Source organism: Bombus vancouverensis, chromosome 5, assembly GCF_051014615.1.
Source record: "Bombus vancouverensis nearcticus chromosome 5, iyBomVanc1_principal, whole genome shotgun sequence".
NCBI lineage: Eukaryota > Metazoa > Arthropoda > Insecta > Hymenoptera > Apidae > Bombus > Bombus vancouverensis.
Genome location: NC_134915.1, coordinates 5,503,927 through 5,516,997, shown reverse-complemented (window position 1 = coordinate 5,516,997; position 13,071 = coordinate 5,503,927). Strand labels below are relative to the sequence as shown.

The 13,071-nt window shown below is 36.3% G+C and overlaps 1 protein-coding gene across 5 annotated transcripts in view; it reads left to right on the top strand.

Annotated features, from left to right (window-relative positions):
- Nucleotides 1-13,071, top strand: part of LOC117162185 (uncharacterized) — a 47,556-nt gene that overhangs the window by 33,582 nt on the left and 903 nt on the right. Inside the window, exons 8-10 of one of the 5 annotated variants that reach the window (XR_013058356.1) lie at nt 10,576-10,637; nt 10,801-11,103; nt 11,185-12,080. Coding sequence is in view for 2 of the 5 variants with exons in the window: in XM_076618548.1 (XP_076474663.1) it covers nt 11-241 (231 nt within the window). In the remaining 3 variants the exon portion in view is untranslated. Of the gene's footprint in view, nt 1-10; nt 1,082-10,575; nt 10,670-10,800; nt 11,104-11,184; nt 12,081-13,071 lie in introns of those variants that run through there. The other 4 variants (XR_013058358.1, XR_013058357.1, XM_076618548.1 and 1 more) reach the window with 4 other exon arrangements.

The window sequence follows — 13,071 nt, the reverse complement described above, 5'->3', positions numbered from 1 at the left end:
ACATCTTTAGGTAATACAAACTGTTTCACATACAGCAACTCAACCAATAGTTGTACAAACTGTTCCATCTAGCACTGTCCAAAATTTTCAATCTGATGTATCCAGCACCGTACAAGAGACAGTTTTTCGAGAAAGGAGTGGGACATACTTTAATGCAGTACCAGCAACCCTGCAAAACTTTTTACCGCCTAATTTATCATATAACTTTTATAATATTTCTAATATTACATATAAAGAATGATTTAATATAATATAAAAATTATATACTCAAATTAGTTTAAACATATATATACGTATACAAGTTTGTTTAAACAATAAGTAAAAGAGGTTCTTTTCTGGTGTTTAAATTATGTAAAATATTTATTCATTGTAAGTAGTATTAAAAGATAATTTCTGTAAAAATTGTATTTTTATTGATATGGTTAATACAATCACAAAGAACAGATTTTGAATTCAGAATTTATTCATATTGTTAGTGTGTGGCAAAGTACATACTGGCGAGAGAAATTAACTACTTATAACGCCTTTAATACTGCGAATGAAATAATAATAAGTCTGATTTGAATTGCTTATCCTTTTCTTTATATGTATTATGCAAATGTATATGATTTATAAACAGCACAAACAAACTTTAATTTCGGCATACGAGAAATCAGTTCATCAGGTTTGAATTTTAGCGAGAAGGTTCATTTTATGCATTATTGTAAATGTCATTACGACATATCTCTGAATCTGGATTTTTTTCTGCCTGAATTTTTTCGTCTTACAATTCCATATCACTTATAAAGGAACATGCTAAGTGTGAATCGCCGATTTTAATAATGGTTATGTATGATGTAGTTCTCGAAAAACTATTTGATATGTTTTCTTCTACATATTGACGTTCATGTTGGACAGGTGAAAACATCTTTCCAACTTGTAGATTGGAAATATATTTATTTTTATAAAAAATATAGTAAAAGTTAGCATAGTTTTGTTCATTTTTGTTGTAAAATGTTGGTCCATTTTCTTTAAAATTTACATCTATAAAGTTTAAACAATTGTACAAAATGTGAATAAATTGGAATTTTTATTTTCGGTATTATAATAAAAATTATTGTCTTTGTTATTTTCGTCTTTGTTATTTTATATAAATGAAGTTGTTAGGCATATATGATCGTGTATGATCGAAAAGTAACAGTATATAATTTTCTATACGATTAATATGCTATGTTTCATTAATTTTTCTTCGAGAAATCAAAATTAGTGTCTAATACATGATACATATTAATAGTGCGATTATAAAATCGGGCAGTAGATAAAATTTACAATTTTCGACAAAGGCATTGAGTAGCTCTTGTACACTTCCGGGCCCGGACGGAATCCCGGGCCGGATCTGGAGAGAAGTGATAGGGTCAGAGCCCCCAAACATCGACGCCTCTACACGAGATGTCTGAGAGAGGGAGTCTACCCCTGAGCATGGCGGACGGCGAGGCTGGTCTTGCTCCGTAAAGAGGGCCGACCGACGACTTTGTAACGTCAATTCACAACAGACCTCAAGCCACTGTGACATTAGAGGCCAGATGTGTGCGGGCCCTCACCGCATACCCTCAATAACCTCAAGGACCCACTATAAACTTAAACTTTTAGTTTATTTCTGTAAGTTTTATCGGTTTATGGATGGTCCTTGAACAGTCCTTACATTTATTGTACGTTCCTACCAATTACGAAGAAAGCAGGTAGTTACCTAATGGGAAAACCGAATATTTGGCTAACGGAAATGCTGATTTTTCTCATAAACAATGTCACCTATGAGCCACGTTAGTAGGAGGCTACCTCCTCCTATTTTCATTTATTAACGTTATAACCAATTGGCATGGCGAATCGTTACCCTCACTTTTCCTAACGAAAAGTGTGAAAAATGAATCCGCGTTGTTAGTTAAAAGGGATACGCCCGCACCGAGTTTTCCTCTGTAATAATACGAGAGCACCTCGATAATGAAAACTACAAACTCTCATCAATCAACATCTCTCCGATCAGTCGCGTAAACTGTACTTGTGTTATTTAATAAAGAAACATAAAGTGGAGTTACGGGTCAACCTTCTTGTATTTAAAACCTAAGCCTTAATTTTACGTTTTTTTTTTTAATTATTTATTTATTTAAATTTTACAATTTGTCCAGTAGGACATTTGGTAAAATATTATAGCGGTATCCTAGTATAGCATGTGGGTGGCTACCCCCAGCGGGGTACCATCATTGTATTTGTTAGGTTATGTCCTTTGTGAGATCTGTTGGGTGTTTCCTTTTTAATCTTCTTTTTATGGTTGACGTGTCGACCGTTTCCGCTGCCAGCCGGTTTGGGCGCGTTGCTATTCTTTCTCCGTACCTTCTTGCACTTCTGTTAATCTCCTCCTTGACCGTTGGTATTCCCAGGTCTTTCCGAATGTCCTCGTTTCTAACGTACCATGGCGCGTTTACTATTGCTCTGAGTATTTTAGATTGCGTTGCCTCTATTTTGGTTATATGGCTCATTACTGCTGTTTCCCCATAGTGCTATTCCGTACGTCCAGATTGGTTTTATGACCATTTTATATATTTTTAGTTTGTTTTCTATGCTTAGTTTGGATTTTCGACTTGTTAGCCAGTACATTTGTCTTCTTGCCATCTGTATTTTGTCTATTGTTGCTTTAATATGCTGTTTCCACGTGAGTCGTGTATCTAAGTGGAGTCCTAGGTATTTGAGTTGCCTTGTTTGTATTATGTGTGTGCCGTTTAGTATAATGTTTGGTGGTTTCTGTTTTCGCAGTGTGAATGTAATGTGTTTGCATTTATCGGGGTTTGCTTCAATTTGTTTTGCTTGAAGCCACTTTTCTATTTTTGTGATATGTTCTTATAGTAATGTAACTGCTGTTGCAGGGTTAGTGTGCCTGACTAGTACAGGTGTGTCATCCGCGAATGTCAGTATTTTGCTATTGTTAGTTGTTGGTATGTTGGCCGTGTATAATGTGTATAAAATTGGTCTTAGGACGTTTCCTTGCGGAACTCCTGCCTTGATTTCTTTAGCTTCAGAGTATGTGTCTTTGATTTTTACTATGAAGGTTCTGCTGCTTAAGTATGGTTTGATTAATTGGTATATCTGCCCCGGGAACTGTTTCCCAATTGATTGAAGTAGGCTAGTGTGGTTTATATTGTCGAATGCTTTTTCGATGTCCATGAAGAGTGCCGTGCAGTATTGTTTTGTTTCCAGCGCCTGTAAGATTTCATTGGCGAGTCTGTGCGTTTGTTCTATTGTGGAGTGTTTGTTTCTGAATCCGAATTGGTGATCCGGTATTAGTTGATTCTTCTCTATTATGGATTTTATTCGGTCGTAAATTATTTTCTCTAGTATCTTAGAGAACACCGGAAGTAGTAGATTGGTTGGTAGGATTTGGTTTCGTGTGAGTCCTTGCCTGGTTTGCGTATCATTATGATTTGTGCCAGTTTCCAAGTTTTTGGAAAGTATTGTATTCTTAGTATTGTGTTAATTATTATTGTGATTTGTCTTATCGCCTTTGGCGGAAGGTTTCTCAAGATTTTGCCGTTAATTAGGTCGATTCCTGGTGCTTTATTATTTTTTATTTTCTCAATTATGTTTCTGATTTCTTGTGCTGTTGCTTTGGGTATGGTGTAGCGATTGTCAGTTGGTGTACTAGTAGTTAGCGCATCCTCGTCCGTATGACTATTGTGGTTGCTGTTGTTGATATTATGTGGTGTAAATGTGTTCCAAAGGTGGTTGGAAAATTCGTCAGCTAGCTCTTCGTTGCTTCTTGCCCATGTGTTGTCTGCTTTTCTGATTGCTTGTACCATTTTTATTGCCTTCTTTATTTTTTTTTTGTGGCTTTCCATAGGGAGTAGTTGTAGTTCTCGTGTGCAGATAGTGATACGATGAACTTTGTGAACTCGTTGTTGTTGTGCTCTTTTATTTTGTTTTTTATTTCTTTTGCGAGTTTGTTTAGGTGTTTTTTGTTTTCTTTTGTTCTGTGTTTTTGCCATTTTGCTTTCGCTTTTCTTTTTTCTCTAATTTTTTCGAGGATGTCTAGTGGTACTGTTTTTGTTTGTCTGTTGGTTGTTTCAGGTATAGTGGTTGCCCTTGCGGCTTCGTGGATAGTTTCTGTGAGTGTTGTTACTGCTTGATCGATGTGTTCAGGTGTTTTCAGTGGGATGTTGCAGCTGATTTTGCTCTCTATTATTTCTTTGAATATTTACCATTTGGTGGTTTTATTGCATAGCTTCTCTGTGCTGCTGTAAAGTATTGGTTTGTTTCTGTATATAATTATTATGGGCGTATGGTCGGAGGTAAGCTCGAGGCTGGGTGCTATGTTTAGTTTATTTGCGTTTAGTCCTTTTGTAACTGCAAAGTCTAGCAGGTCAGGTATTTTGCTCGGGTCTGTCGGCCAATATGTCGGTCTTCCTGTGGATAATATATTGAGGTTATTATTTCTGATGTATTTTTCCAAGGTTCTGCCTCGAGGTGTGGTGATTCCTGATCCCCATAGTGTGGGCTTTGAGTTATAGTCTGCCGCTGCAATATACTTGTCACCTAAGTGTCGGAAGTAGTCTTCCCACATTTGCGTTGTGATTTTGTGTCGCGGCGGTACGTATACTGCTGAGAACTGCAGTTCGTTGCTGTTAGTCTGTACGGTAACGGTGGTTGCTTCTATATGTTCTTTACTGACCTGGCTGTGTAGGTGATGTTTAATGTCGTTTTTTATTACTACTGCCGTCCCTCCGTGTGCTTTCCCTGAGGGATGCTTGGTGTCGTATATGGTGTAGTGCGGTATTTTTATGTAGCTTTTTATTGTGAGGTGTGTTTCTGAGACGAGTAGTATATCGATGTTATTGCTATACAGGAATATTTTAGTTTCTAGGGCCCTTTGTTGTAGGCCGTTAGAGTTCCAGGCTGCTATTTTAAGCGTGTCTATTGTTATTTTTTGTCATGTTTTTTTGATGATTTTTCATCATGTTAGTAAGTAATTGTAACATGACTGTTATCTGCTGTGTTTGCTGTCTGAGGAGTTCATTTTGGTCGCTTATCATTTTTGTGAGTATTTCGGTGTCTTTATGGAGTGTTTTATTAACTCTTTGATTTCTGTAGCGTCGTTGCTGTGGTTGTTCTGTTCTTGATTATCTAAGGGTGACGACCGGTTGACTACTTGCGCGTAGCTTCGGTTTCTAGCGGTGTTGGTGTTAGTGTGGTTATTGTTCCTTGCGTGCTGTGTTTTTGGTGTTGACGTAGGTTCTGTGTTGTCCTGTGGCGTGTGAAGATTGTTATGTGTCCTGTTACGAAGCGGCGGAAAACGTTTGCCTTGAAGTTGCTTTCTTACTAGACAGCCTTTGTAACTCGCTGGGTGATTTCCACCGCAATTGTAGCATTTTACGTCGTTTATTTTTTCCGTGTGTAGGCAATTCGCTGTTAGGTGCCTTTCTGCGCATTTGATACACGCCGGGTTTCTGTTGCAGTAGTTTTTTGTGTGTCCGTATTGTTGACACCGCATGCATTGTGGTATGTCTTTTTTATGTCTGGGTGGCTCGACTGTGATTATTGTGTTTGAGATTTTTTTAATTTCAAATATTTCTTTGTTGTTGCTTTTCGGTGCTAGCTCTATTAGGAATAGCGGTAGTGGTTGCTTAGTGTCAAATCTGGTTATATTGTTGATCGTCCTTACCTGGTGTCCGATCTTGGCCAATTCCGCGCATATTTTGTTTGTATTTGTTTTATGGTGTAGACCTCTGATTACTGCTTTGTAGCTCTTGTCGGATTTGGGTTGGTAAGTGTGATGCCCAGAGTCTTTTTCCTTTAGCGCTTTAGTTACTTTTCTGTAGGTTTCGGGGGTATTAGTTTGTACTTTTACCTGGTCCAGTTTGAGCTGTTTGATAGTGTAGTTTTCTTTTCCTGCCGTGCTGTTTAGCAGATCAATGAGGGGGTCTATTATTTTTGCGTCTATGTGGATTGGCGGTGGCTTAGGAGTGTGTGTTCTTAGTTTTTCTGTAGGGTCTGTGTCCATCTCTTCTGTCAGTGAGCTGAAGGAGTTTTGTGTAGGAATTTCTTGTAGCCATTGTTGTCTTTCTGTTTCCGTGGTCCTCCTATCTTTTGTGTTTGAGTTTATTTTTCTTTTTTTGCTGAGAGTTACAGTCTTCTAGCTTTCGTTATGTTGTGGTAGATCCTTGTTGATATTGCTCTTTACGTCGTCTTCTTGTATTATTTCCATTTCTATTTCTTTTGTATTTGAGCAGTCCTGTACTTCACTTGTTGTTTTAATTGGGCTCTGTTGGTCTACTGCCCTGTTTATAGTGTATGCTTCTCTTTTGTTTAGTATTCTTATTGATGGTATTTTTTCCATCCTTGATTGGTTCTGTTGCTCTACTTTTGTCGCACAATGTCGGAGGCACTATATTTTACGTCCGTCTAGCTCGACTGCTCGGGCGGAACTGTTTAATTTTACGTGACAACTTCGCCGTCGGCGTACTGGCCGATATGCCTGCTGGACGAGGTTGGCAAGCCCCTCGAGAGAGCCGCCCGCCTGAGCGACTTATGGAGGGAGATGGCGATCAGGCGGCCTAGATCCGCTTCATTGCCGTCCCAACGGACTGCGACTAGAAGAGGAGATGGCGCTAGGGGCAATGGTCCCCCCTAGCGCCAAATTCAACTGTCAGGGAATTTTTAGGACTGGCTCAAACATGAGGACGCGAGAGGAGAGTGTAACGAAAAGGTAATTCATAAGAAGTTCCTGGAGCACTCCTGTCATACGCGTAGGATGGTCATCTTGAAGATTTAGTCGGTAAGAGTCCGACACTACTCTGCTGTTACCGATTATTAGCAGCAGCGGAGTGTTCATGAGGATTTCTTTATGTGAAAAAAAATAGGTTTACATTGGGGGGGGCGTAATGTAGTATTTCTTTCCACATTCGTTAACTTCTATAGGATCTATGTACACGGATTTGAAGAGGTCAATCTCGAAATTCTTTAAAACTGTTTATAACTTTTATTGTTTGCTTAATGTGAATTATTTGTGATGGAATTAGATATTTAATATTTTTTTTACTTTTGGGATTGTGCCTGATCGAACATTTTAAATTTTCCATTTTCAATGTTTATTTTAAAATTTGTGCAGCTAGGTGCGGTGTTCTTCCCTATTGCGTTGCACAGGGAAAAGCCTCACTTTTGATGAAAAAGATTTGCTGTAACTAGCTACTACTAACAGCTACTCAGGTAATTACAAGGGAAAAGGGACATGTTACGACCGATCGCGGAGAGACGCGGTCGCGAGGAAAACGCGTCAGCGAGAGGCGTAAATTCTCGCTACGATTCGGTGAATCGACGCCGCGAAGTAGTCGTTCCCCTGTTTCGGTTAAGATAACAGAGGTGGTTGAATGAATATGACACAGTATAGTAAGTTATATTTCACCGTTTATTCCACAACTTATAACGAGGATAGTTACACTGGTGCGTATGTACGAGATGAGTGAGTGACTGATCTGCGGGTGTGTATACCCGCTCGAAGGATGTTGACCGTTCGAAGGATGTAGAATCAGTGTTTCTTGGGAGACGATGCTGTCTCGGAGGAAGGCTAAGGATCAGTCTCTAGCGCACGGGACCATCGGATTTGTTGGTGACGATTTTGGCTAAGAGAGTGAGGGAAATAGGCTTCGTTGTTAATTGGTTAAACGAAGGTTTGTGGATTAGGAAGGGTCTTAGCTGCCCTTGATAGAAAGTTGTTATTAGGAAGCATCGTACGTGGAAAAACCCAACTTTCCCTTGCCAAGCCGTAGTAAACAATAGTCTTTAGAAACTGATTTAGAAAAGGACATTTGTTGGGTCTGAAGGACCTTAACGAGCAAATTACTCGGGTTTATAACGGGTACTTAGGCTATTGAGGGTACGCCGTACGGAAGAGCGGACATCTGGTGTCCGTCTGGCCCGCGGTGTGTGACCTGGGCCAGGCAGAGAGTCGCGCGGCGTAACAGGACATAAGACGCCTCCTTTTCACAAAATTCGATTTTCTTGTCATGTTGAACATGAATGAAATACCTTTACATGTGAAAGAGAGGGAAATTATTTCCATGAATAGTTATTCCCATATTATTGGGAATCTGTATATATGAAATTGACGATATTTAAATATATGTTCATATATCTCTATATATACAAAACCATTATTTTATTTTTTCGAAGATATGTAGCCATAAAGTCAATATAGCAAAAGATAATAATACCTGTAAATGTTTTACTGAAGCAGGATGTGTTTAGATCTTTGTTCGTTGGTTTACAACACATTTGCAACGTTCTTCTGTAGTAATATTTCCAATACAATACTGGTTGCCGTAATTAAATTTCTTCGAATAATGATTTTTAAAATTCACATTTTGTTTGCATTAAATAACTGAGCACAGGCTGTAAATTAGGATCTCCAAAGGGTAAATTAAAAACCGCACAAATATCTCTGCCTCCTCAAAGTGCTGCAATTCAAGCGCGTACACATTCTTGCTAACCTCTCCAATTTAACGCGAAGAAGGCCAATTGCAACGCTGATTGAAAAATTAGAATTTTGGGGGAAAAACAATAAGCGGGGTTCCTTGATTGTCATAGATCATTTCGGAAGTCATGCATTAGTTCGAGTTTAGTCTTGTAAAATATACAAGTGAAGAGAGTTGGAGCAGATGATGCAACAAATTATTGAAGTCCACTTTTTATTAGAAATATCGAGACTTGGTTTTTTGTTATACAATATTCTTTATTATTATATTATTTGTGACATTAAGTGATTAGAATGGTGGATTTAAACGAACCAAGTACGTATTTTAATACGTAACAAATTTTAATAAGTAAGTAAAATCGTACTGCGGCAACATTGAACTATTTGATGTTATACTTTATTGGATATATTTCAATTTTTGTTTCAAAATCTTATTTCACGGATTTGTAAATTCTAGTAGGTCTATCGGGAATCAGAAGAACGACAGTAATACAGTTATATAAAATCATCCACAAGCATGAGAATGAGACTTTCGATGAGAAGCTAGATTTCTTGGAACATGTATTAACAAGTCATGAAGATTATTTGGTTGTAGAAGAGAAGATTTTAGGATACAAATAAAAATGTTTGAGCAGTTAATTTGTAATAAAATGACAGTGAGCAAAACGGCAAAACAAATTATTCGTAAGCCAAAATCAATACTGGCTTACGCAAATTATGGATCTGTCAAAAGTAGTACGTAAAGAGTGGTGGCCCAAAAAATCTTTTACTAAATTAACCGAATGCAGAAAGAAAACACAAGAAATCAGGAAAACTCTGAAGGTGAAAGAGATTTGCTACTGAATCTAAGTTATGAGAAGCAGGGCAATTAGGTGCCTCTAAATTGATTGTGATATAAAAGCATCCCTGACTAGAGCGAAAAAATTAAGAATCGCATAAAACTGAAGTTAATAATTTAAGCAGCAAGAACGACTATTACTCAGTTTCAGAAGCATTTCGTTTAACAGATACTTGTGTAGAGATAAATTTACAAGATATGTTGCGCCACACGTCAAGTATTTATATTATTAGAATATTTTATCAATAATTAAGCAAAGCAGTAGAAAGCTTACATGGAAGTAAACGTGCTTTTTCGGAATTTATAAGCAAATGGGGATGCGATGGATCACAACAAATGCAATGCAAGCAATCATTTGGAAACGATGCAAATTGCGATGTAAAGAGTTTTCGAAGTTCAATGTTTTTCTTGCGGTTGATGTTAAGTAATAGCATTTCCACAGTTCTAATATGTTTTTCAACTTTTGAAATGCTTGATAAATGCATTATATGACAAAACCCGTCACCGTCCTAGCTTCGTTATTATCGTCCCATACGCCTCCAATTTGAGAGTGAATCAGCAGACTCACTACATATAACGACTACATATAACGACAAATAAATAATTTGAAGAATACTGAAGTTGAAGGTGATCAAAAACCAATTTGAATAACTCTGAAATATCGCAGAATTTAACTTAATTGTTGGTATAATTAATTTTTTATATACTTAAATATAAATAAAATAAATTTTGTATTATACTTGATTGGTAGTAAAATTTAATTCAATTGTTCCAAATTATCGAGAGTTCATTATTGGTAAAACACACCATGATATTGGTAATGGTCGATACAAAAGTGTGTAATGTTATCACGGACACAGTATAGAGTGTTAATATTCTAATCACATGTTACATCTGCGCTGCGACATGTGAAGATTTTCATATATTATCAAAATGAAAAAATACCAGATGCCATAAAATTGATAAAACGATGTCGTCATATGTCTGTTCGAAAATTTATTACTCCAGGCGTACAAACTTCCTGTAAAGAAATGGCAAATTAAAATTGAAGCCGACAAAAAAATAGATAGTACCAAAAAACAGGAAATTCAGGATCAATTTAGAAAAAAAAAGTGGGATTGTTAGTTGATATATCGAAACAATGACACGGTAGTACTTCAGAAAACGATTATTTATCAGTATTAAAATGAAAATTTTTATACAAAGAAATTCATAAAACATTATTTATAATATAATGTTTCAGGAAATACTAATGGTGGGAACACAAGCCGCAAATTTTTCAGTGATCAAGAACTATCGGCTAAGGTAACTGGTTTAGACTTGCGATTATTAACTAGGTACATATTAACTAAATGGCAAAGGTACGACCTTTCCCAATATTCTTTTTCAAATAGTTGAACAATATATTAATTTTAAAGAATTTCTACCCTTGTTTCATATTTTTAAAACAATTTTTTCTGTTATTCAGAAGTTGAAAATCACCTTGAACGCTATACGAAGCGGCTACGAAATTGATTCCAACAAATGTGGAAATTATGCTACAGACACAATAAAGCTGTATATCCACTTATATTCGAATATCCAATGACGTCAATAGTGCATAAAATATTATTTCATGGGCTATTCGTGGTGCAAAAAGCATTGTTACTAATTGTCAGGCAATTGTCTCAGGAAGGAACAGAAACACGAGATAAACATATTCATTCGTTTCGTTTGCATCACGCCGGAAAATCTTCAAATATTGCAACATGGATGGTTTGCAACAAGAGCGGTAGGATTAAATATAAAGCTGTTGGTCATTGTAACTGATTCAAACAATTGATTATTACACATATATTTTAATTACAAATAGGTAGGCTTTTATTGACTTCGCATCCACTGATCTCCAGTATGTGGAAAAGGGTAAATAAAAAATTAAGGCCGTTTATGAGAAACACTGACGAATTATTTCTTTCGTTACAATCCTCTCAAGGTGAGGACAAAGATGACACTAAAGATACAGATTTATTAAACGGGGAATGCTGAAATAACTGATAAGAAAAGTGGCGTAAGTATAAGAAATTCTACGTGAGTGCGGAACAAGAATGAATATCTCATATTATTCCAAATCTATTATAAGTATTCCTGATTATTGTCAAAGAGGACAATCTGAAAAATTTCAATGACCTCGAAATATATTGCCAACTTTCACCTATATATGTTACAAAAGCTATTGTTTCGACGGCAGTATGATTTTGATAATCAAATAGTGTTTTTTTCAATATCATGGTAGAGGTGTTTCCTATTTCAAATAACGGTAATAATTATGTCGTTTATACTAATAAAGATTAGTATGAATTGACTGTCTGCCTTATTATTTAATATCTTAATTTGTTTGACATTAGCGTTATAATTCTTCAAATCTCACTCATTGATGTTTCATTCTTATGTGAGGTGGAAACAATTATCGAAAATGAAGTAGATTATGAGTTGGATTATATAAAAGTCGACACAACACCGCACTGCGCTAAAACCTTGTTTGGAAAGGAACAATATTCCAATCCCAATGATAGAACTGATCCATAAGATGTATAAGAACTGTAAAATTACCATCCGTACTAGAAACAAAGAATATACACGTACATAGAAGAAGCCAAGATGAGACTGAGAAGACACCACATAAGACTATGGTCCGAACTTAAAAGTTAAGGTCAAGGAGTCAATGACTTATCAAAGATAAAATTGGCAACACGTGGATTCACCTCTTAGGTATGACGCGCCACTACAGTGGCTCACTCTACTGACTCATTCACTCACCGTTTGAACCAAACGATCTTTTTCATTTGTCTTGCTTCACACCTTTTTTGTCCTTGCAACATTTTATAACTGTGTTAACAATGTACTGACAGAATATATAGTTTTTATTTTTGATACGCCAGTGTCAGGTATCAATTGTTGCTTTTTGTTAAAATAAATATACCATTATTAGATGCTCTTTTTAACATACCGATCCATATCCTTATAATTTTTTAGTCTTTAATCTCAAAATGTCGGATCAAAATAGGAAACTAAGAGCAATTTGACAGACACTACCACGCTATGAGCGTGAAAATTGTGACGTGCGTCTATGTGTCGTACCGTGTTTTAAAATATATCACACTCAATTGTATTACTAATTTTTTTTATTTATTTATTGACTTATTTATTCAATAACTTATTTATTCAATTAATTAATTATTTACTTATTTACACATTTATTTATTTACGTATTTATTTATTTATCTATTTATTTATTGACGCAATTATCAATTTCAGTTTACTTAATTTCTTTAGAGATCCTACGAGGGGACCTCGGAAGTATGAAATCTCCCATAATTTGGTGTTTCATAGATGTAATATCAAAAAAGGGGGGTATTTGTTCTATCATATATTTAAGTTCGAGTTTTCTTGGGATAGTATAAGTTGTAAATTTAAGGTATAAACTAAGAATCGTAAGAGTGCTGGGGAAGAGAGAAAGAGAGAGAGAGAGAGTGTAAGAGTGTATGCCTTGGTCACGTCAAAGCTAAATGAGGAAAAGCTAATTGAGGATTCACTTCAAATAGAACATCCTTTCTTGTCCTTAGTCTAGACTATTTAAATACTACATAGATTGTAGCCAAATGTCTGGTCATCTAATTAGTGACGCGCATGAATGGATTAACGAGATTCCCTCTGTCCGCATCTACTTTCTAGCGAAACCACTGCCAAGGGAACGGGCTTG